The sequence below is a fragment of the Hypanus sabinus genome, chromosome 2, assembly GCF_030144855.1.
Source record: "Hypanus sabinus isolate sHypSab1 chromosome 2, sHypSab1.hap1, whole genome shotgun sequence".
Taxonomy (NCBI): Eukaryota; Metazoa; Chordata; class Chondrichthyes; order Myliobatiformes; family Dasyatidae; genus Hypanus; species Hypanus sabinus.
This window is the reverse complement of record NC_082707.1, coordinates 117,913,689-117,936,650: the sequence shown is the minus strand read 5'-3', so window position 1 is coordinate 117,936,650 and position 22,962 is coordinate 117,913,689. Positions and strand designations below refer to the sequence as shown.

At 39.8% G+C, this 22,962-nt stretch overlaps 1 protein-coding gene across 1 annotated transcript in view; it reads left to right on the top strand.

Moving 5' to 3' along the window:
- The first annotated feature begins 3,902 nt into the window (after positions 1-3,902).
- Positions 3,903-22,962, top strand: part of rad51 (RAD51 recombinase) — a 72,719-nt gene continuing 53,659 nt past the window's right edge. The window contains exons 1-2 of the mRNA XM_059953171.1: positions 3,903-4,154; positions 15,421-15,508. Of these exons, the coding sequence (XP_059809154.1) occupies positions 15,428-15,508 (81 nt within the window). The 5' untranslated portion in view covers positions 3,903-4,154; positions 15,421-15,427. The remainder of the gene's footprint in view (positions 4,155-15,420; positions 15,509-22,962) is intronic.

The window sequence follows — 22,962 nt, the reverse complement described above, 5'->3', positions numbered from 1 at the left end:
AGCATGTATATTAAATTGTTAAATTAAAATAAGTAGTGCAAAGACAAATTTTAAAAGTAGAGGGGCAGTGTTCATGGTTTCAATGTCCTTTAGAAATTGGATGGCAGAGGGAAAGAAGCTATTCCTGAATCATTGTGTGTGTGCCTTCAGGCTTCTGTACCTCCTCCCTGATGGTTGTTAGGTCACATCTGGAAATTCCAGTTGGCGTCAATTTCCCCTCATGCCGCTCTGACATATTAGGAAATCATATACTCGGCAGGTTATATGAGACCACCACCTCTTGCAGTGGATGACCAGGACATCCAAGTGCCTTGTCGTGCTCTTAGCACTCCACAAATGCCTACTGGCCTGCCTCCTTGACCGTTGGACCATTAATTGGTCTCCTCTGCTCAATCTGCCAGGGCCAGACTTCACACGCTGGGATAGGCAAATCCCCTACCTCACCGAGGGTCAAAGACTCGTCAGCTACCCTCAGCTGGTTTGGCCCGTCTGCTGAGATGGTTTACCTGTGTGTGGCTGCTGTGTGTGCTACAGCTACTTGGAGCACAGGTGAGAGGTGAGCGTCCAGTGGGGACCAAAGGTGGACAAGCTGCCCTGAAAAAGGCACGGCAGTCCCCCATCAGAGGGGCTACCCTTCCCTAGACATCCCATACACCCCTCCCTGATGTTAACAATAAGAAATAACAAAGAATGGATGTTGGGTCCTTAATGATGAATGCCACTTTCTGAAGTACCACTCCTTGAAGATGTCTTGGATATTATGGGGGCATGTACCCATGATGGAGCTGAATAATTTAACCACACTATGTAGGTTACTTCAATTCTGTGCGGTAGCCCCTTCCCTCCCTCCCTCCTCCACCCCCTATACTAGATGGTGATGCAGCTGGTCAAAATGCTCTCCATGGTACATCTGTAGATGTTTGTGAGTGTTTTATGTGATAAACCAAATCTCCTTAAACTCCTTAAATATGGCTGCTGTCTTGCCTTCTTGAGAGCTGTATTGATATGTTGGGACCAGGTTAGTTCTTCAGAGGTATTGACACCCAGGAACTTGAAATTGCACACTTTCTCCACTTCTGATCCCTCCTGAAGACTGGTGTGTGCTCCCTCGTCTCTCGCGCAATCAGTTTTTTAATCTTACTGACTCTGAATGTAAGGTTGTTGCGGTGACATCACTCAACCAGCTAGTATATCTTGCTTCTGTACACTCTCATGTCACCAACTGAGATTCTACCAACAATGGTTGTATCATCAGCAAATTCATATATATATATATATATATATATATATATATATATATATACTTATTGTTTTATATTTATATAGTTGTTTTAAAATATATTGATGATACCAAAAAATAGCTGATTGCCACTGTGAGCTCTGCCTGGTTTCAGCAATAGAGGGAGATCATGATCTACTGTAATCATTGATGTTCATTCACATTGTCATCCATAAGCTATGGCAGATAGTATATCACAACAGGCTAGACCAGGGTTTCTCAATGTTTTTTATGCCATGAACCAATACCATACAGCAAGGGTCTGTAGACCCCAGGTTGGGAACCTCTGGGAGGTTACTGCCATTTCTAATGATCGAGACTCTGCACAACATTACTGTCACAGGGACCAGCCAGAAGATGTCCTATCTGTGAAACAGCAGAAGATAAACCACAGCTGTAATGTCACTTCCTTACAGTTGGAAGTATTTAAATAAAAAATTAAAATGGTGTTTAATGTGGTCAAACAAAGCAAGTAAACATCAGGATTCAACCTCGATTAGGTGTGCTCTATCTGTATTTTATCGTAAATATCCCTTTGTTTCTATATTAATAGATGCAAAACAAGTAATATCTACAAACCACAATGTTAATATCTGGAAGGGCTCCACCATGTAAAAATATAGCCAAAATAAAAGCTGCATTCATTGTGGAAAGCAGGAAGTAGTATCTGATTGTTTTAAACCAGTCAGTTGTATACAGATTCATAAGTACATATAACTTTTGTTGTACCTTCTCAACCAGGATTTGTCTGCAAAGTTCTTTCAGGTCAGTAACTCAGAATATAGCTAAGTTTCAGCAAATTGCATGGTTGCTGAAAAAACAGTTTATTTTGCCAGCAGACCCAGTTAATCATTACATGACTGTCTATTATTTTAATTTGGGGACTCGGCTAAAATAGCTTTGCCACTAAAGTCCTGTTTAAAATCCATGGAGGAGCAAAATTAATCATTTCCCAAGAAACAGATTAAATGATAATAGGGGGTAGGGAAATATCATGACAACCAAACATTAAAAATGGTAAATACAATATGCATATCAAAAATTGTCAAAAAGTAGTGTGAAAGCAAAGGAAGAACACAAATCAGCAGTTATTCAATGGTTGCAATCTCTAAGAATATTCCCAGATTTTTTGTCATGATTGCAGTAGATTGTATAACATAGATTGTATAGTAGTATATAACATCTCTTTATTTAAGAAAAGAAAGAAGGAGAAGATGAGGAACAAAAAGCCGTTGACATCAGGAAAGAGCCCTGCAAAAACTAGACAAGGTGCACCTGGGGGAAATATTTAATCACTTGAGGTTGTAGTTTATATAAAGCATGATGTTTGTGGTTGATTTGAGCCTTTCCCATCATACGTCAAAGTTGAGGCTGAACTTAGGTGATCTTCAACAACCTACCTTGATATTCAATGGGAATTCAATTCCAATCCACAAAATCAAGAAATGCCCAATAGCAAAGAGTATACAAGGTATTGGACAAAAATATCACAGCTGTAAGTAACAAAGACTTGCATATGATAAGTATCTGTGCCTCAAGGCAAGCTGGTCCAGTACAGTTTTGCAAATCTTATTAAAGCCACATTAAAAATATGAAAACAAATAGGACCAGGAATCAGACATCAGATTTGCATGGCTCCTCTACTCTTCATGAAATCATGGCCTGAGAGTTGTCCAGGCAACTGCATTAAAGACAATGACAATATTCATCTACTATTTAACATCGGCACTTGCTATGTTCACCCACCATCAAAATCCTGGAAAGTCAATTGGGCCAAATAAATATTGTGGCTACAAGTGCAGATCAGAGATTGAGTTATCCTGTGCCCTGAGATTCACCTCCTCTTTTCCACCACCACACTTTCTATCAAATGATGATCAATAGATGAACTCAGCAACAGTAATGGTGCAATAATCTACTTTGATCAGAGTCATTCACCTGTTTTCTGTCATCAGTTAGCACAGTCTTTTGTCCACAGGTGCTGCCTGAATTGTTGAGTATGCCAAATAATTTCTTAAATTAATAGTGGAGCACCTTGCTCCATTAATACATAAGGAATAAACAGTGACCACCCCACCTCGAATAAATAACATTCGTGTTTCTCTTTAAGGCAATATCTTGGGTTCTTTGACAACAACCTTGGAGAACTGAGCAGGTGGAGTAGCGCCTGTGGGGCTCCTTTCCCCTATAAATAAATGCTGCCCGACCCGCTGCTTTCCTCCAGCATTTTGTGTTACTCCATCATCTGCAGTTTCATGTGTCTCCCTGATGAAGGTCTCGGACCGAAATGTCGGCCGTTTATTTATTTATTTCCACAGATGCTGTCTGACCTGCTGAGTTCTTCCAGCATTTTGTGTGTGTTTCCCCGGGATCTTTTGTGCCCACCTGAGGCAGTAAAGCGAGTTCAGCATCTTCAACACTGCAGTACTACCCTACAGGCACCAACTCGGCTGGCCCTGTTAAAATGATAACCTCATTCACTCATTCCCTTGTGGAAATCATCACCCTTCCTTCAGCAAAAGGCTGAGTAAATAAACGTACTAACACCCCGCCGCCGTCACCCGATCTTTGTCGGAGGGGAGCGCGCACGCCTGCCCGCGCACACGTCACACGTCACCACGTATTGGCCAAGTGGCGCGGTTTTTGGAAAGGACGACGAGAGTGTTGGCGCGAAGGTGGCGGCGGAGGAGGAAGAAGAAGTTGAGGGCTGGGGTAGCGGCTAACGAATGACAGCGACGGGAGACGGACAGGGCCAGCGCCACGGTGACTGCGCAGCGGATGGCTAAGGCGCAAAAGTGACGGGAGAAGAAGAAGCCGAGTAACGGGGTGAACAGACGGCGTGGGCCTGAGGCTTCGTTGAGTCGGTTATTTTGAGGTAATGTCGGCAACTTTCAAAGGGCTGAGACGCGGCTTAGAGTGGGCCAAACCGAACTCGGGCTTGTGGGGGGCGGGGTTGTCTTTTTATGGTCTGATAAATGAGGTTCCATGCCCCTCACTCCGGTCAGTTATCACCGACAATCTTTGGTGCCATACTAAATTTCCTTGAACTCCTAATCAATATGTTGGGTACCGGATCGATCTTAATTTTTAGAAATTTAACCATTTCTACTCCTTACCATCAGGTGTTTTGATGTGAGTGGCCCACAGCATGATTTCAAATTCAGATGGGGGCAAGCAAACCTATTCAGATAATAAATAAGCGCCACTACATGTGAGGGTTTTATATGGTGACATATATGTACTTTGATAATAAAATTTACTTTGAGCTAAGAGGCACTGCAACACTGGTAGCACCACTGCTGTGTGAATCCTGAAGGCCAGTCTGTGGGGAAAGCTTGATATTGATTTCTTATTGTCACAGACTGAGAAACAGTGAAAGGCTTTTTAGTTTTGTTTGCCATCCAGAAAGATCATGAATGTAGTGCTACAGTTACAGGGAAAGTTCAAGTTTGTTGTCATTCAACCATATATATGTATACTGCCAAACAAAAGAGCGTTCCTTTGGACCAAGGTGCACAACACTAGTACATATAACCCACACACACAACACGTGGTAATATTACCACAAATGAATTAACAAATAATAAGGTAGAACATGGACAGTTTACCCACCAGCTTCTGAGGGATGATTGTTTGAAATGCTGCGCTGAAATTGATAAACAGCATCCTGACATATGAAGCATAATGTTTCCACTTGGGACGGGACGTAATGGAGTGAAGACACTTTGGCATCATCAGTGGTCTAATTTGAGCAATAAGCAAACTGGAAAGCATCTATTGTAGGAGGAAGATAGGAAGTAATGCAATCCATAACCAGCCTCTCAAAGCACTTCATTATTGTTGAGATCAATGCCACAGGACGTAGTCATTAAGGCAGGTTATTATCATCCTCTTGGTTACCTTGATAGTGGACTGTTGCAGAGAGATGTTGAAGATGTTTGTTAGATACTCTGTTAGCTGGGCTGCACAGTACCTCAGTACCCAACCAGGTAAGTTATCAGGGCCCTACAGCTTTAAATGGGTTGATACTGGCTGGGGCTTTTCTCACATCAGCTGCAGCCAGACAGTGTTCCTACTCCTTGGGAGGAAGGGGGATGGGGTCTTCCTTCCCAGCACATCGTTCCTTGCTTCAAACCATGTGCAAAAGATATTGACCCTATCAGTAGGAGAGGTGTCACTGTCGTTGGTACACAAGGTGGACCTGGAGTCTGTTATGCTCTGATGCCCTTCCACATGTACCTCGTGTTTCTGGTGTCACAAAAATGGCTATCTATTCTATGAATAATCACATTTTACTTTCCTGATGGGAAAATGCAGCTTTTGCTGACTATGGAGCTGTCTTATCCCTGATCTAAAGGCAGCATCCTGATCTCTCAGCAGTGATCACATCACACCTGTGTTGTGTGGTGACGTCCTCAATGTACTTCTCTATATAGCCAGACACAGATTTTGCATATTCGTTGCTGTTAATATGACAGTTGAAGGTAGCTACCTCCCTGAATATGTTCCCATTCATGTCTTCAAGACAGTCCCATAATGCTGAGGTTGCTCCTTCTGGCCATGTCTTTATCTCTCTTCGATCTGGTTTGACTTAATTGATGAGTGGTCTGTATGCTGGAATTAACATAACTGCTAAGTGGTCAGAGTGTCCCACATAGTGCTGATGAGCAGACATGTATGCACCAGTGACATAAACCAGGTCTAACATGTTCTCACCTCTGGTAGCAAAGTCAACATGCTGATAGAATTTAGGTAGAGCTATTTTCAGGTTAGCATAATTGAAGTTGCCAGCAACGATAAAGAAATCGTTAGGGTGTGTGGTTTGCAGGTCACTGATGGTGCCATACAGATGGTGCTCTCAGTGCTTTCTCAACAGTAGCATAGAGAGGGGTGTAATCACAGTGGCATTGGACTCCCTCAGTGAATAGCAGTGCCTGCATTTCACTGTTTAAAAACGACCAGAGGTGAACAGTGGGTCATCATTACTGAAATGTTCTTACACCAGTTTGTAACATAGATATGTACACCTCTAGTGCAGTGGAGGTTGACAAGTGAAATCCAAAAGGAAATGAGATTGGGAGATCTAGATCTCTGGCATATGAAAAGTCCATTCAAGTGGTATAGAAATGCCCTTTGGCCTTGTGTATGTTTTCAGGTTTTTGTATCATCTTACCAGCACCTTGAGAACAATTGTGGGTGCATAATAAATGGCTTTCCTTGCAAGTGAGAACCAGATCCCAAATAAAGAACCCTTATTTTAAAATTCACTTCTGAGCACGTGGATTTAAGCACTGTGAGCGATTGACTCAGGTGCTCCTACACAGCCTAAAGTTGAGTTTTACTACTGACTATGGACTTTGATGATGCTGTGCCATGTTGATGATGGTCCTGTCTCTTATTGTAAAGGTCATTTTCTCCTTGGTAGTTTATAATATTAATGTGGTGCCTGAGTATTGGGTTTTGAAGTCCCAGCTGTTCACATTGTACATCAATTTGAATGAGGAAAATAAATGTGATACGGTAAAATTCTGGTAATATAGCATGTTTGAGACTGCTGCATCAACATATTTTCCAGACTATAGGATGTTATTCAGATTAATTTTCTTATACACCTTCAAGTTATTTATAGTCGTTGCACAGTGGTATAACATTCCAGGGAAACAGAGAAAGTGGAAATGGAGCCCTGGTGAGTGTCATGCGAGCATGGCAAACAACCAAGTGGATTTAAAGCGAGTTACAGGTACCAGGGTCTGGTGTGTTAAAGGAAGTTTTTGAATCAGCAACTGGTTGGCCAAGTGATAGTCCCCTGGGATTTCTTTTGAGTTAGGTGATCTCATTGAAAAGTATAGGATTAAGTAACACAACAGGGCGGATACTGGGGTGTTGTTCTCCAGCTAGGGTATCTAGAACCAGAGTCAAATTCTCAAAATGGTGTATTAACTATTCAGAATTGAAGTGAAAGGAATTTTCTTGGCACAGAAACATAGAAAACCTATAGCACAATACAGGCCCTTCAGTCCACAAGGCTGTGCTGAACATGCCCTTGCCTTAGAACTACCTAGGCTTACCCATAGCCCTCTATTTTTCTAAGTTCCATGTTCCTATCCAGGAGTCTCTTAAAAGATCCTATTGTTTCCGCCTCCACTGCCGCTGGCGGCAGCCCATTCCACACACTCACCACTCTTTGCATAAAATAAAAAAAACTTAACCTGTGACATCTCTTCTCTACCTCCTTCCAAGCATCTTAAAACTATGCCCTCCCCTGCTAGCCATTTCAGCCTGGGAAAAAGCCTCTGACTATCCCCATGATCATTATCTTGTACACCTCTATCAGGTCACCTCTCATCCTCTGTCGCTCCAAGGAGAAAAGGCCAAGTTCACTCAACTTATTCTCATAAGGCATGCTCCCCAATCCAGGTGACATCCTTGTAAATCTTCTCTGGACATCTCCTATGGCGACCAGAATTGAGTACAGTACTCCCAAGTGGGGTCTGACCAGGTATGCCTTCTTAACCATAGAGTCAACCTGCATAACAGCTTTAAGTGTCAATAGACAATAGGTGCAGAAGTAGACCATTCGGCCATTCGAGCCTGCACCGCCATTTTGAGATCATGGCTGATCATCTACTATCAATACCCGGTTCCTGCCTTGTCCCCATATCCCTTGATTTCCCTATCCATAAGATACCTATCTAGCTCCTTCTTGAAAGCATCCAGAGAATTGGCCTCCACTACCTTCCAAGGCAGTGCATTCCAGACCCCCACAACTCTCTGGGAGAAGAAGTTTTTCCTTAACTCTGTCCTAAATGACCTACCCCTTATTCTCAAACCATGCCCTCTGGTACTGGACTCTCCCAGCATCTGGAACATATTTCCTGCCTCTATCTTGTCCAATCCCTTAATAATCTTATATGTTGCAATCAGATCCCCTCTCAATCTCCTTAATTCCAGCATGTACAAGCCCAGTCTCTCTAACCTCTCTGCGTAAGACAGTCCTGATATCCCAGGAATTAACCTCGTGAATCTACGCTGCGCTTCCTCTACAGCCAGGATGTCCTTCCTTAACCCTGGAGACCAAAACTGTACACAATACTTAAGGTGTGATCTCTCCAGGGCCCTGTACAAGTGCAAGAGGATTTCCTTGCTCTTGTACTCAATTCCCTTTGTAATAAAGGCCAACATTCCATTAGCCTTCTTCACTGCCTGCTGCACTTGCACATTTACCTTCAGTGACCGATGAACAAGGACTCCTAGATCTCTTTGTATTTCTTCCTTACCTAACTCTACACCGTTCAGATAATAATCTACCTTCCTGTTCTTACTCCCAAAGTGGATAACCTCACACTTATTCACATTAAACGTCATCTGCCAAGTATCTGCCCACTCACCCAGCCTATCCAAGTCACCCTGAATTCTCCAACCATCCTCATCACATGTCACACTGCCACCCAGCTTAGTATCATCAGCAAACTTGCTGATATTCTCAATGCCTTCATCTAAATTGTTGACGTAAATCGTAAACAGCTGTGGTCCCAATACCGAGCCCTATGGCACCCCACTAGTCACCACCTGCCATTCCAAGAAACACCCATTCACCGCTACCCTTTGCTTTCTATCTGCCAACCAGTTTTCTATCCATGTCAATGTCTCCCCCCCCCCCCCCCCCCAATGCCATGAGCTTTGATTTTACCCACCAATCTCCTATGTGGGACCTTATCAAATGCCTTCTGAAAATCGAGGTACACTACATCCACTGGATCTCCCTTGTCTAACTTCCTGGTTACATCCTCGAAAAACTCCAATAGATTAGTCAAACATGATTTACCCTCGGTAAATCCATGCTGGCTCAGCCCAATCCAATCACTGCTATCTAGATATGCCACTATTTCATCTTTAATAATGGACTCTAGCATCTTCCCCACTACTGATGTTAGGCTGACAGGTTGATAGTTCTCTGTTTTCTCCCTCCCTCCTTTCTTAAAAAGTGGGATAACATTAGCCATTCTCCAATCCTCAGGAACTGATCCTGAATCTAAGGAACATTGGAAAATGATTACCAATGCATCTGCAATTTCCAGGGCCACCTCCTTTAGTACCCTAGGATGCAGACCATCTGGACCTGGGGATTTGTCAGCCTTCAGTCCCATCATCACCATTTCCTTCCTAATGTCAATCTGTTTTATTTCCTCTGTTACCCTATGTCCTTGGCCCATCCATACATCTGGGAGATTGCTTGTGTCTTCCTTAGTGAAGACAGATCTAAAGTACTTATTAAATTCTTCTACAATTTCTCTGTTTCCCATAAAAATTTCACCCAATTCATTCTTCAAGGGCCCAACATTGTTCTTAACTATCTTCTTACTCTTCACATACCTAAAAAAGCTTTTGCTATCCTCCTTTATATTCCTGGCTAGCTTGTGTTCGTACCTCATTTTTTTCTCCCCGTATTGCCTTTTTATTTAAGTTCTGTTGGTTCCTTAAAAATTTCTTAATCATCTGTCCTCCCACTCACCTTAGCTCTGTCATACTTCCTTTTTTTTAATGCTATGCAATCTCTGACTTCCTTTGTCAACCACTGTGGCCCCTTTTCCCCCCTTTGAATCCTTCCTTCTCCAGGGGATGAACTGATTTTGCACCTTGTGCATTATTCCCAAGAATACCTGCGATTGCTGTTCCACTGTCTTCTGCTAGGATATCCGTCCAGTTAACTGGCCAGCTCCTCCCTCATGGCTCCATAGTCTCCTGTGTTCAACTGCAACACTGACACCTCCGAGCTGCCCTTATCCTTCTCAAATTGCAGATAAAAACTTATCATATTATGATCACTACCTCCTAATGGCTCCTTTACTTCAAGATTGCTTATCAAATCCTGTTCATTACATAACACTAAATCCAGAATAGCCTTGTCCCTGGTCGGCTCTCGTACAAGCTGTTCCAAGAATGCATCCCGTAGGCACTCTACAAGCTCCCTATCCTGGGGTCCAGCACCAACCTGATTTTCCCAGTTCACCTGCATGTTGAAATCTCCCATAACTACTGCAACATTACCTTTGCCACATGCCAATGTTAACTCTCTATTCAACTTGCACCCAATATCCATGCTACTGTTTGGCGGCTTATAGACAACACCCATTAGGGTCCTTTTGCCCTCAATTCTATCCAAACAGACTCCACTTCTTCTGATCCTATGACCCCCCCTTGCAAAGGACTGAATCTCATTCCTCACCAATAGGGCCACCCCACCCCCTCTGCCCACATTTCTGTCCCTACGATAGCACGTATACCCTTGCACATTCATTTTCCAGGTCTGATCTCCCTGCAGCCATGTCTCCGTTATCCCAACAACATCATAGTTACCCATTCGCACCTGAGGTTCAAGCTCATCCGCCTTATTCCTGACACTTCGTGATACTTATTTCTGTCCTATGGCCTCGAACCCCAAAATCCCTCTGATTCGCCACACTGGCAAGATTCTTGCCATTAATGCTATATTCTGCCATCATACTTGACCTACCAAAATGAACCACCTCACACTGATCTGGGTTGAACTCCATCTGCCACTTCTTAGCCCAGTTTTGCATCCTGTCAATGTCCCGCTGTAACCTCTGATAGCCCTCCACAATACCCCCAACCTTTGTGTCATCAGCAAACTTACTAACCCGTCCCTCCACTTCCTCGTCTAGGTCATTTATAAAAATCACGAAAAGTAAGGGTATCCTCAGAATAGATCCTTGAGGCACTCCACTGGTGACTGACCTCCATTCAGAATGACCTGTTTATAACCACTCTTTGCCTTCTGTGGGCAAGCCCGTTCTGGATCCACAAAGTAGTGTCCCCTTGGATCCCATGCCTCCTTACTTTCTCAATAAGCCTTGCATGGGTTACCTTATTAAATGCCTTGCTGAAATCCATACACACTACTTCAATGGCTGTACCTTCATCAATGTGTTTAGTCACATCCTCAAAATATTCAATCAGGCTCTGAAGGTACGACCTGCCCTTGACAAAGCCATGCTGACTATTCCTAATCGTATTATGCCTCTCCAAATGTTCATAAATCCCGCCTCTCAGGGTCTTCTCCATCAACTTACCAATCACTGAAGTAAGACTCATTGGCCTGTAATTTCCTGGGCTATCTCTACTCTCTTGAATAAGGAAACAATATCCGCAACCCTCCAATCGTCAGGAACCTCTCCCATCCTCATTGATCATGCAAAGATCATCGCCAGAGGCTCAGCAATCTACTCCCTCACTCCCCACAGTAGCCTGGAATGCATCCCATCCAGTCTCGGTGATTTCTCCAACCTGATGCTTTCCAGAAGCTCCAGCATATCATCTTCCTTAATATCCACATGCTCAAGCGTTTCAGTCTGCTAAAAGTCATCCCTATAATCGCCAAGGTCCTTTTCCGTAGTGAATACTGAAGCAAAGTATTCCTTAAGTACCTTTGCTGTGTCCTCCAGTTCCATATACATTCGGCCCTCCTTATCCGCAAATTCAACCAACTGTGAATCGAGAAAACCCAGGAGTGCTCTTCCTGCACTTGTTGGTCAAGCACACGTACAGACTTTTTTTCTTGTCATTATTCCCTAAACAATGCAGTATAACAACTGCTTTACGTAGCATTTACATTGTATTAGGTATTATAAGTAATCTAGAGATGATTTAAGGTATACGTGAGGATGTGCGTGGGTTATCGTGAATTGGGATCGAAAAAAATTGTAAGTTCTCTTTCTAAGTAAGTCGGAACAGGTACATCTGGTATTATTTAGCATCAGTTAGTTAAAACATTTGTATTAGTATATAGTATATATTTTACCTTTATTCAGATTCAGATTCAGTTTATTGTCATTTAGAAACCACAAATGCAACGCAGTTAAAAAATGAAACAATGTTCCCCTAGAGTGATATCACAAAAGCATATGATAAAACAGACTACACCAGAAAATCCACGTAACGTTTGGCAATCTCCAATCCAGAGTCCGGAGAGGCTGCTGCGTATTAATATCACGCTACCGTCTAGCGCATTCCCCGGAAGGGAGCTCCAAATCCACCAGAAAAAAACAAGACCAAAAACTAAAGCTACAAGACCTGCACAAAACCACATAATTATAACATATTGTTACAGCAGTGCAAACGATAACATAATTGATGAAAAACAGACTATGGGCACAGTAAAAATAGTCCAAGATGTTAAAGGACTGTAAGTTCAAAAGAAATCACCACAGGTTCCACAAGTCCCCAGGGTCCTGACTGACTCGCCATCCCATGACGGCGGCAGAAGGGAATACCTCCGCTATGGACTTCTAAGGCGCCGCCCAACTCAGCCTCACAGACGCAGCACACACTGAAAGCGACCTGAGTCTGTCGAACCTCCGAGCATATAAAACGCTTAAGAGCATATATTTCAGCGCCGGCTGGGGAACAGAAGTTCCCGAGTTCGATCCAGTAAGAGACCGCTCCTGAGTGCGCTCTCCGGGTTGATGTGGAGGATCAAAAACCCAAAACCCAATAATTAAACCTCTGTGTTGCTTAGTAATAATTGTAGCTTTCATCCGGGCAGGGCCTTTCTCACTTTATCCTTTAAAATTGTTCTGATCGTTGACCAATGTAGCCTAACGCTTTTCCAATGACTGATGGCGTTTCATCTCTTTCTGATCGCTTTATTATTTCCACTTTATTTTCAATCGTGATCAGGATTATTTTCGTGAACAGAAACACTGTGGATTCAGAGCCCACCACTGAGACAAGTTAAATAAGGTCTGGGGTTCCGCTGGGTCCTAAGGACCACCGCATTAAGACAGGTTGAAGAAGGGACTTGTGCATCCGCGAGAAGTCCCAGAATCAATCCCTCACGGATAAGGAGGGCCGACTGTACACTTTTCCACTGTCACACTTGATTGGTCCTATTTTCTTACGTCTTATCCTCTTTCTCTTCACATATTTGTAGAATGCCTTGGGGTTTTCCTTAATCCTGTCCACCAAGGCCTTCTCATGGCCCCTTCTGGCTCTGCTAATTTCAGTCTTATGCTCTGATGCACCATCAATAACTCTCGGAGACGGGAGGCAAAAGATAAGCTTTTATTAGCTGCAAACGTGACCACGACATCCTGGAGACTGAGGGAGGAGCAGTGCCTCCAATCGCCTTTATACAGGGGTCTGTGGGAGGAACCACAGGAGCAGTCAGCAGAGGGGCGTGTCCAGACAGGTATACACATAGTTTACCACAGGCTCCTTCCTGCTAGCTGTATAATCTTCTAGATCTCTATCATTACCTAGTTTTTTTGAACCTTTTGTAAGCTCTTCTTTCCTGATTAGATTTACAACAGCTTTTGTACACCATGGTTCCTGTACCCTACCATCCTTTCCCTGTCTCATTGGCACGTACCTATGCAGAACGCCATGCAAATATCCCCTGAACATTTGCCACATTTCTTCCGTACGTTTCCCTGAGAACATCTGTTTCCAATTCATGCTTCCAAGTTCCTGCCTGATAGTCTCATATTTTCCCTTACTCCAATTAAATGTTTCCCTAACTTGTCTGTTCCTATCTCTCTCCAATGCTATGGTAAAGGGGATAGAATTGTGATCACTATCTCCAAAATGCTCTCCCACTGAGAGACCTAACCAGGTTCATTTCCTAGTACTAGATCAAGTACTTGTAAGCTTATCTACATACTGTGTCAAAAATCCTTCCTGAACACATCTAACAAACTCCACCCTATCTAAACCTCTCACTCTGGGGAGATGCCATTCAATATTTGGGAAATTAAAATCTCTCACCACAACAACCCTGTTATTATTACACCTTTGCAGAATCTGTCTCCTTATCTGCTCCTCGATGTCCCTGTTACTATTGGGTGGTCTATAAAAAATGCACAGTAGAGTTATTGACCCCTTCCTGTTCATAACTTCCACCTACAGAGACTCCGTAGACAACCACTCTGTGACCTGTATGATAGGAACCAGGGAGATTTTCGAGTATTAAGAGAATCCTGAGATATGAAGTCAGTTCAGGAAAGTGGGCTGACGTAAAAGATGTGCCTTAACATAGAATGGTAAGGTGTGCACGAGGGGCTGAATGACCTAGTTCTCTTTCTGGTGTTCTTCATACTGAGTAAAAGATGATACGTATTTGTGCTTATTTTTGTGCTTGAGTCCAGTGTTTGTTTAATTTAAATATAGTGCTACCTTCTGTGGTCTTTGGAAACTTTGAAGATCTGAGCTTCTGCTGTTTCATCATCTACAAGGTTAGATTGTATTCCATGAGGGAGAGTCGTTTGTGGACTGCAGACATTGGAAAAGTGGACCTTGTCCTTGTTGAATTTGCCCAATTCACTGGACTCTGTGATGGTGGTGTCTGAAAAGAGGATGCTGTCCAAGTTGCATGCCATCTTGGACAATATCTCCCATCCACTCCATAATGTACTGGTTAGGCAAAGGAATACATTCAACCAGAGACTCATTCCACCGAGATGCAACACTGAGTGTCATAGGAAGTCATTCCTCCCTGTGGCCATCAAACTTTACAACTCCTCCCTCGGAGCGTCAGACATCCTGAGCCAATAGGCTGGTCCTGGACTTACTTCCACTTGGCATAATTTACTTGTTATTATTTATGGTTTTATATTGCTATATTTCTACACTATTCTTGGCTGGTGTGACTGTAACAAAACCCAATTTCCCTTGGGATCAATAAAGTATGTCTGTGTCAAACATAAAGCTAGCTTATGGATGATCCTAGGACCACAGATCAGCATAACATTCTCTTTTTTTCCCTATTCCCAGAGCTGTGTTCTCCGGGACCCTGTCTGTTAATCTGTGTACCTTTTTCAAGACCTGTTCTTCAGGCTGATCTTCATGTCTCCTTTCATCTTTACCTTGTTTTCTCACCTGTCTTCATCCTCTTCACCAGCTACTCAAGCTCCAACCTCTTCCTTTAATCTTGGATTTGTCTGAAGAGCAACTGGATGAAATTGCTGAATATCCAACACCTTTAAAAGCTGATGATACTCAGTTTATCTTTATTAACAGTATCTATGATTCTTTAATCAAAATGCACAGTCCTCTTCCACACCAGTCTAATTTTAATAATGAAAGTCTTGCAGAATCCCATTGCAAACTTTTTTTTTAAATTTCAGTTCCAAAATGGCAATGCAGACACGAGTTGAGGAAAATGCTGCAGCTGAAGAGGAAAATTTTGGGCCACAAGCTATATCACGTTTGGAGGTAATCAATTCACTTTTAATCTGTGTTTGGCTCACTCCAGTACTTGGAAAGAAATATTGAGTCATGCTCGTTAAGTTTGAGGAATTGGAAATAACTTGAGAAGTTCACTTTTAAACTAATGCTTTTCTCATGTGGACTTTATGTTGACAACAATTTGATAAATTGTTTATATTTCATTTCTGTATTTGTTTCCTATCTTAGCAAATAAATTAGGTTGTAATGCCTTGGTTTAGTGCTGCCTTTGCTACCATCAAATGTCATATTTTGTAAGTCATATATAGCTGCATTATTGGTATTGGTGTTTGTTGCTGAATGCAAATAGGCTAATTTAAGCATTTTGGTTCTGCTAAAAAGAATCTGTTGGCGATGGATTCACTCCTGTCTAATGGCCACATTAAATACACATTCACAGTTTACTCGGGTGATTTTTCTTGTTGCACTGTCTAATATTGCACAGACTCTTGATAGACACTCTGTAAGAGAAATTGACAGCATCCATAACTTTAGATAAAATAGAATGACTTGGGATTCAAATACTTCAGATCAGAATATGAATTTCTTTATCAGGGAATGACGCAGTATTTCCAAAGACCTCAGAAAGAAGAGTGACCTAGAGAGCAAATACTTTACTGCTGAGGGAAAATAGCTTGGCGTACACATACAATAAATCAAGGGAATGATTCAGAATCCTTGTGTACAAGATCAGGTAGAGTGACATGGAACTCTTATTAAGGAATTGGAGCAGAGTTTCAGATTTCTGGATCACTGGGATCTCTTCTGGGGAAGCTGTGATCTGTACAAAAAGGACAGGTTGCATCTGAACTTGAGGGGGAATTGCTGTACTTCTGGGCAGGTTTACTAATTTGCACAGTCAGCTGGAGACACTCATGGAGTGAGTACTGTTTTGGATTCGCTCCATAACCTTTACTTTTTTTAACCTTTGATCACCCTTATTCAGCTTATTTTTACCTATACCGAAAGTTTCTTGGTTATTTTTTTTGTTTGGATTTACTGCCAAGAGTTTGTTGTGAACTTTTGAAGATATGCAAACAGAAATGTCTCTCAGGTCTAAGGTACGGGATCCCGGACGCAATCCGAACGGTAACGGAAAGAAGCAGGCTCCGTCACAACAAACTCAATTAACTTTTGAATTGTTTATGGAGGTTTTGGATAAAAAAATTTGCTGAACTACAACAATTTTTTAAAGAAGATATAAAGGCTTTTCAAGAGTACATGGTTAAGACGGATTTAGTAATTAAACAGCAACAAGCTCTTGTTGCGTCTCTGCAAGAAGATGCTCGGAAGCGAGATTTGACTATTGAAAAACTGCAACAGGATTTAATTTCGACCGTTAAGCTGATGGAAGCCCTTAAAGCCAAGAGTGACGATTTTGAGAATCGGTCCAGAAGACAGAACTTACGTATACTTGGTCTTCCAGACGGCATAGAAAAAGATGACCCTTCGAAATATTTTGCTCAACTTTTAAAAGAAGCGTTTCCGACGATTTTCCCGAATAACCCTCCTTTATTGAATCGGGCACATAGAATTCGGCGTCGATCACCGAGTGCTACAGACAAACCTTCGGTGGTAATTGTCCGGTTCCATTATGTACATGACAAAGAACAACTTATAAGAGCAGCTCGTCGAGCAGGAATGATTAAATTTAAAGAATTTTGCTTCCACCTGGTAGAAGACTTTAGTCCTGACCTTTTAAAAAGAAGGCTTCTTTTTAAACCGTTGATGGCTGAATGTTATGAGAAAAATCTGAAACCTGCGCTTCTATACCCTGCGAAGCTTCGAATTTTTCCGTCGAATGCTCCACGACAAGTTTTCACTTCAACTTCAGAAGTGAGAAAATATCTGGAGGAGAACTTCCCTACTGCTACAGACACCAGTCTCTAATAAATGAACGATTCTGATCGTGTAAGATGGTTCTCGATCTCTTAAACCAGAATTAAAATCTGGTTATTGATGTAGGTTCATCCTATACTTTATACTTAAGTTAAAGTGTGTTTGCGTCATATTAATTGTTTTGCCTTATATACTTTAATCATTTAACTACATACTTGTTCCTTCGAAGGTATATTTTTAATTCTTTGAAGGTGAATTTTTCTTTGATTAAGATGGTTTTTTGAAAAAGATTTTTGGTTTTGCTTAAGATGGCATTATGTTTTTGTTTTTTTTGCCTTTTTCCTACAATGCATCGCTTATCATAGCTTAAATATTTTTTGTTTTGTCTGGGCTAGAGCCTGATTTATAATTTTTTTTAGTGATTATATTTTTATTCTTTTTACAACTAACTATACTTAGAAATATGGTTTTTATTATAGCGATTTTAATTTTTAAAGTTGGGGTGATTCTTTTTTATATATATATCCTTTATATATGGAGTGTTCTTCAGCTGACATGGGGGTAGGATTAGTTTTATTTTTTCCCTTTTTAAGTCATATTTTGGCTTTTTCTCTTTTTCTTGGGGGGTGGGGGGATGGTCTGTTTTCTAATTCTATTTTTTTTGTATCAGTTTGTGTTAGTTTTTTTATTTGGGCTGTTTTTGAACTTCAAATATGTCTGTGTTGTTGTCACTTCCGGGTCTTCTCTTTACTTTTGTTCCTCTTCTGGGTGCATGAGTTTATAAGTTGGTTAACCCTTTCTATACCAAAGGGTTGATTTTAGAATTATGGCTCAGACCATTAATTTTGTGTCTTGGAATACTAATGGTTTAAATCATCCAATTAAACGAAAGAAGATTTTCAAAGTATTCCAAAGACTTAATGCTCATATAATTTTTGTACAAGAAACTCATGTGAGGAAGGACAAATTTTGTTTTTTTAGATTTTGGCGGAGTCAACAGTATCACGCAAATTCAAATGCTAAAGTAAAAGGAGTTTCAATTTTTATTGACTCCTCTATTTCATTTGTTCAACATGATATTTTTTCGGATCCGAATGGCAGATTTTTGTTAATTACGGGTTTACTTTGTAATAAAAAGGTTGCTTTGGTTAATGTTTACGCTCCAAATGTGGATTGTCCTGACTTTTTTAAGTCTTTATTTACCTCTTTACCCAATCTAAACGAATATAAGTTAATAATGGGTGGTGACTTTAATTGTTGTTTAAATCCCATGATGGATAAATCTTTATCTATTCAGACTTTACCTAATAAGTCGGCCACTTGTATTAACTCTTTTTTGACTGACAATGGAGTTTTTGATATTTGGAGATTCCGGCATCCTAATGACAGAGTTTTCTTTTTTCTCACATGTTCATCACTCTTATTCGAGAATTGATTATTTTTTTTGTAGACTCTTGTTTTATTCCATTGGTAATCGGTTGTAACTATGATATTATAGCTATCTCTGATCATGCTCCATTATTACTTTCTATGAAATTTACAGATACAGCTTCTAATGCTAGACAATGGCGATTTGACTCTACCTTGTTGCAAGACTCTGACTTTATAAAATTTATGGAGGAGCAGATCGACGACTTCTTTTCAACTAATTCTACAGATGATATTTCCTGCGGAACGCTTTGGGACACTTTTAAAGCGTATATACGTAGACAGATTATTTCTTATTCTGTTGGTTTGAGGAAACGTACTAAGATGGAAACTCTCTTATTGGTTGATAAAATTAAAGAGATTGATAAGAAATATTCGATTGCTCCTAGTAAGGAGCTTTACAAACAAAGGGTTGAACTTCAAATGGAACATAGTTTATTACCTACATCCTCGATTGAAAATCAATTAATGAAATCTAAATCTGATTTTTGCATACATAATGATCAATCTGGTAAACTGTTAGCTAGTCAATTGAAGAATGCTTTGGTTAAACGTCAAATCACTAAGATTGGTCAGCAGAATGAGAATCTGACAGTTAATCATGATGAGATAAATAAGGCATTTCAAGACTTCTATACCTCCCTGTATCAATCTGAATTTCCTCAAGATCATAATACCATGTCTGATTTTCTTGGGAAATTAAATTTTCCAAGATTATCATCTGATGATCTTTTGATATTGGATACTCCTATTACGGATGTAGAAATTAAGGGGGCTATTTCCTCAATGAATTCTGGGAAAGCACCGGGTCCAGTTGGTTATACAGTTGAATTTTTAAAATTTTTTTCCGCTACTCTTTCCCCTTGGTTAGGTAAGGTTTTTGAGGAAGCCATTAGACTGGGGAATTTGCCGCAATCTTTTTATAGAGCTTCCATTTCTTTAATATTGAAGAAAGATAAAGACCCTACTAACTGTGCTTCTTATAGACCTATATCTTTATTGAATGTAGACTCCCAAGATTTTTTCCAAGTTACTGGCATCTAGATTGGAGAAGGTATTACCCAAAATTATTTCAGATGATCAAACTGGTTTTATTAAAAATCGTTATTCTTTTTTTAACATTAGGAGATTGTTGAATATTGTTTATACTCCCTCACATGACACTTCAGAATGCGTGATTTCATTAGATGCGGAGAAAGCATTTGATAGAGTTGAATGGCCTTACTTATTTAATGTGTTGGAGAAGTTTAATTTTAGTCCGATATTTATATCATGGATTAAATTGATTTATCATACTCCAGTAGCCTCAGTGTTTACCAATAATCAAAGATCTCCCTTTTTTCGCTTATTTCGGTGCACTAGACAAGGATGTCCTCTTAGTCCATTACTATTTAACATTGCCTTAGAACCTTTGGCAATTGCCATCAGACAATCACAGGATATTTTGGGTATTAATCGTGGGACAGATATTCATAAGTTATCTTTGTATGCAGATGATTTATTACTATTCATTTCTAACCCGGAGAAATCCATTCCAGCAGTTTTATCATTATTGGCTCAATTTAGTGAGTTTTCTGGGTATAAGTTAAATCTTAATAAAAGTGAATTGTTTCCTTTGAATAAACGGGTCCCAATTTATGGAAATTTACCTTTTAAATTAGTTAATGACTCTTTTACTTAGGGATCAAAATCACAAAAAACCATAAAGATTTATTTAGATTTAATTTTTTACCCTTAATTGATCAGATTAAAGATTTGTTTACTAAGTGGTCACCTTTATCTTTATCCCTAATAGGTAGGATTAATGCTATTAAGATGGTTATTTTACCTAAGTTTTTATATATTTTTCAAGCGATACCAATTTTTATCCCGAAATCTTTTTTTACTAATGTTGACTCTAAAATTTCTTCATATATATGGCAGAATAAAAATCCCAGGTTAGGTAAAACATGTTTACAGAAGACAAAAAAGGAAGGCGGGTTAGCATTACCTAATTTCAGATTTTACTATTGGGCAGTTAATATTAGATATTTGTTATGTTGGTTGAAAGATGGGGGTGGATCTTTTGGCCCTTGTTGGGTGAGTTTAGAAACTAAATCGGTATCAGCTTATGCTCTGGGTTCTATTTTAGGGACTTCTCTCCCTTTTGCTCTTTCTAAATTGTCGAAACAAATTGACAACCCGATAGTTAAACATATTTTGCGTATATGGTTTCAATTTCGGAGATTTTTTGGGTTGACTCAATTCGTTTTAAATAGTCCTATTGTATCTAATTGTTTTTTTTCACCCTTCCATTATAGATCAAGCTTATTCGGCTTGGAAAACGAAGGGATTACTAAGATTTTCTGATTTATTTTTAGATAATTGTTTCATGTCTTTTGAGCAATTATCCAACAAATATAACTTGCCTAGATTTCATTTTTTTAGATATTTACAGATTAGACATTTTTTAAGTTCTGTACTCTCTACGTTTCCAGATTTTGTGCCTTCAGATATTTTGGAGAGTTTATTTGAATTAGACCCTTTTCAAAAAGGGCTTATTTCAAAACTTTATAATATAATTATGAAGATATGTTCAGAGCCTCTTTATAAGACTAAAAAGAATTGGGAAAGAGAGCTTAGTCTTAGTATTTCTAGTGAGAATTGGGATAGAATTCTTCAATTAGTTAATACATCATCGTTATGTGCCAAACATTCACTAATACAATGGCCCATATGTCCAAGGATAAATTAGCTCATTTTTACTGTCATATTAGTCCTATTTGTGATAGATGTCATTCTGAAATTGCGTCTTTAACTCGTATGTTTTGGTCTTGTTCATTTTTGGAGAAATATTGGAAAGATATTTTTGATATTATTTCTGCGGTTTTGAATATCGATTTACAACCTCATCCTATTACCGCAATTTTTGGTTTACCAATCTTAGACTCACTGCATTTATCTTCTTCTGCCCGTCGAATGATTGCATTTCTAACTCTGATGGCTGGAAGATCTATATTGTTGAATTGGAAAGAAATTAATCCTCCCCCTGTATTTAATTGGTTCTCTCAAACTATGTTATGTTTAAATTTAGAAAAAATTAGAAGTGGTACTTTTGAGACTTCTATTAAATTTGAAAAGTTATGGAAACCATTTATTCAACATTTTCATATGATGTAATATGACCCTGTGCCAAGTTCATTTGATTTCCCAGCTTTTAGCTTATGGATTTTGAGAGGACCGGAAGTGACGGCATTGATGAATACTTATTTTTGTGAGATATTATAAACGGCCCCCTTTTTTTTTCCTCTTTTTTTGCTTCTTTTTTCTTCTATATTAGTTATTAGATTAGATTAGCTAGTTTGGCATTATATATTTTTTGTTTTTTTTTCTTTCTTTTTTCTGTTTTCTTTATATCATATATTATGAAATATTTAGACTTACTATGTTCATACATATTTTATGGCTTAAGTTTTGGTAAACTCATTTATATTGTAACTATTATTTATGTTTTTTTTCTTATGTAATGGAATTTATATGTTGGTAATTTCTTTATCAATGTATCATTTGTATTCTGTCCATATTACTAATATTAATAAAAAGATTTAGAAAGAAAAGGTTTACTAATTTGGCATGAGGGTAGGAATCAGAGTGATAGGACAGAGGATTGGGGCAGTTTCTATATAAGTAAATGTAGTGTGTAGTTTAGAAAGGATAAGAACTAAATTTCCACTTATACAGGCAAAATTGTAAAGGGTGATGAATATAGGACTGAAGATGTTATATTTGAAAACTTGTAGTATTCGAAATATAGTGGATAATCTTGTAGCATAGTTAGACATTGTGGGCATCACTGAGTCGTGGTTGAAAGAAGATCATAGTTGGGAGCTTAACATCCAAGGATACACATTGTATTGAAAGGATAAGCAGGTAGGCAGAGGGATGGTGTGGCTTTGTTGGTTTAAAAAGAAAATTAAATCAAATCCTTAGAGGTGACAAAGGATCAAAAGATACGGAATCCCTGTGGATTAATCCCAGTTAAGAAACTGCAAGGTTAAAAAGGCCCTGATGGGCATTATTTACAGGTTTCTGAACAGTAGCCAGGATGGTAGACTACAAATTACAACAGGAGACACCAAAGGCATGAAAAAAGAGAAATGTTAAGATAGTTGTGGGGGATTTCAATATGCAGGTAG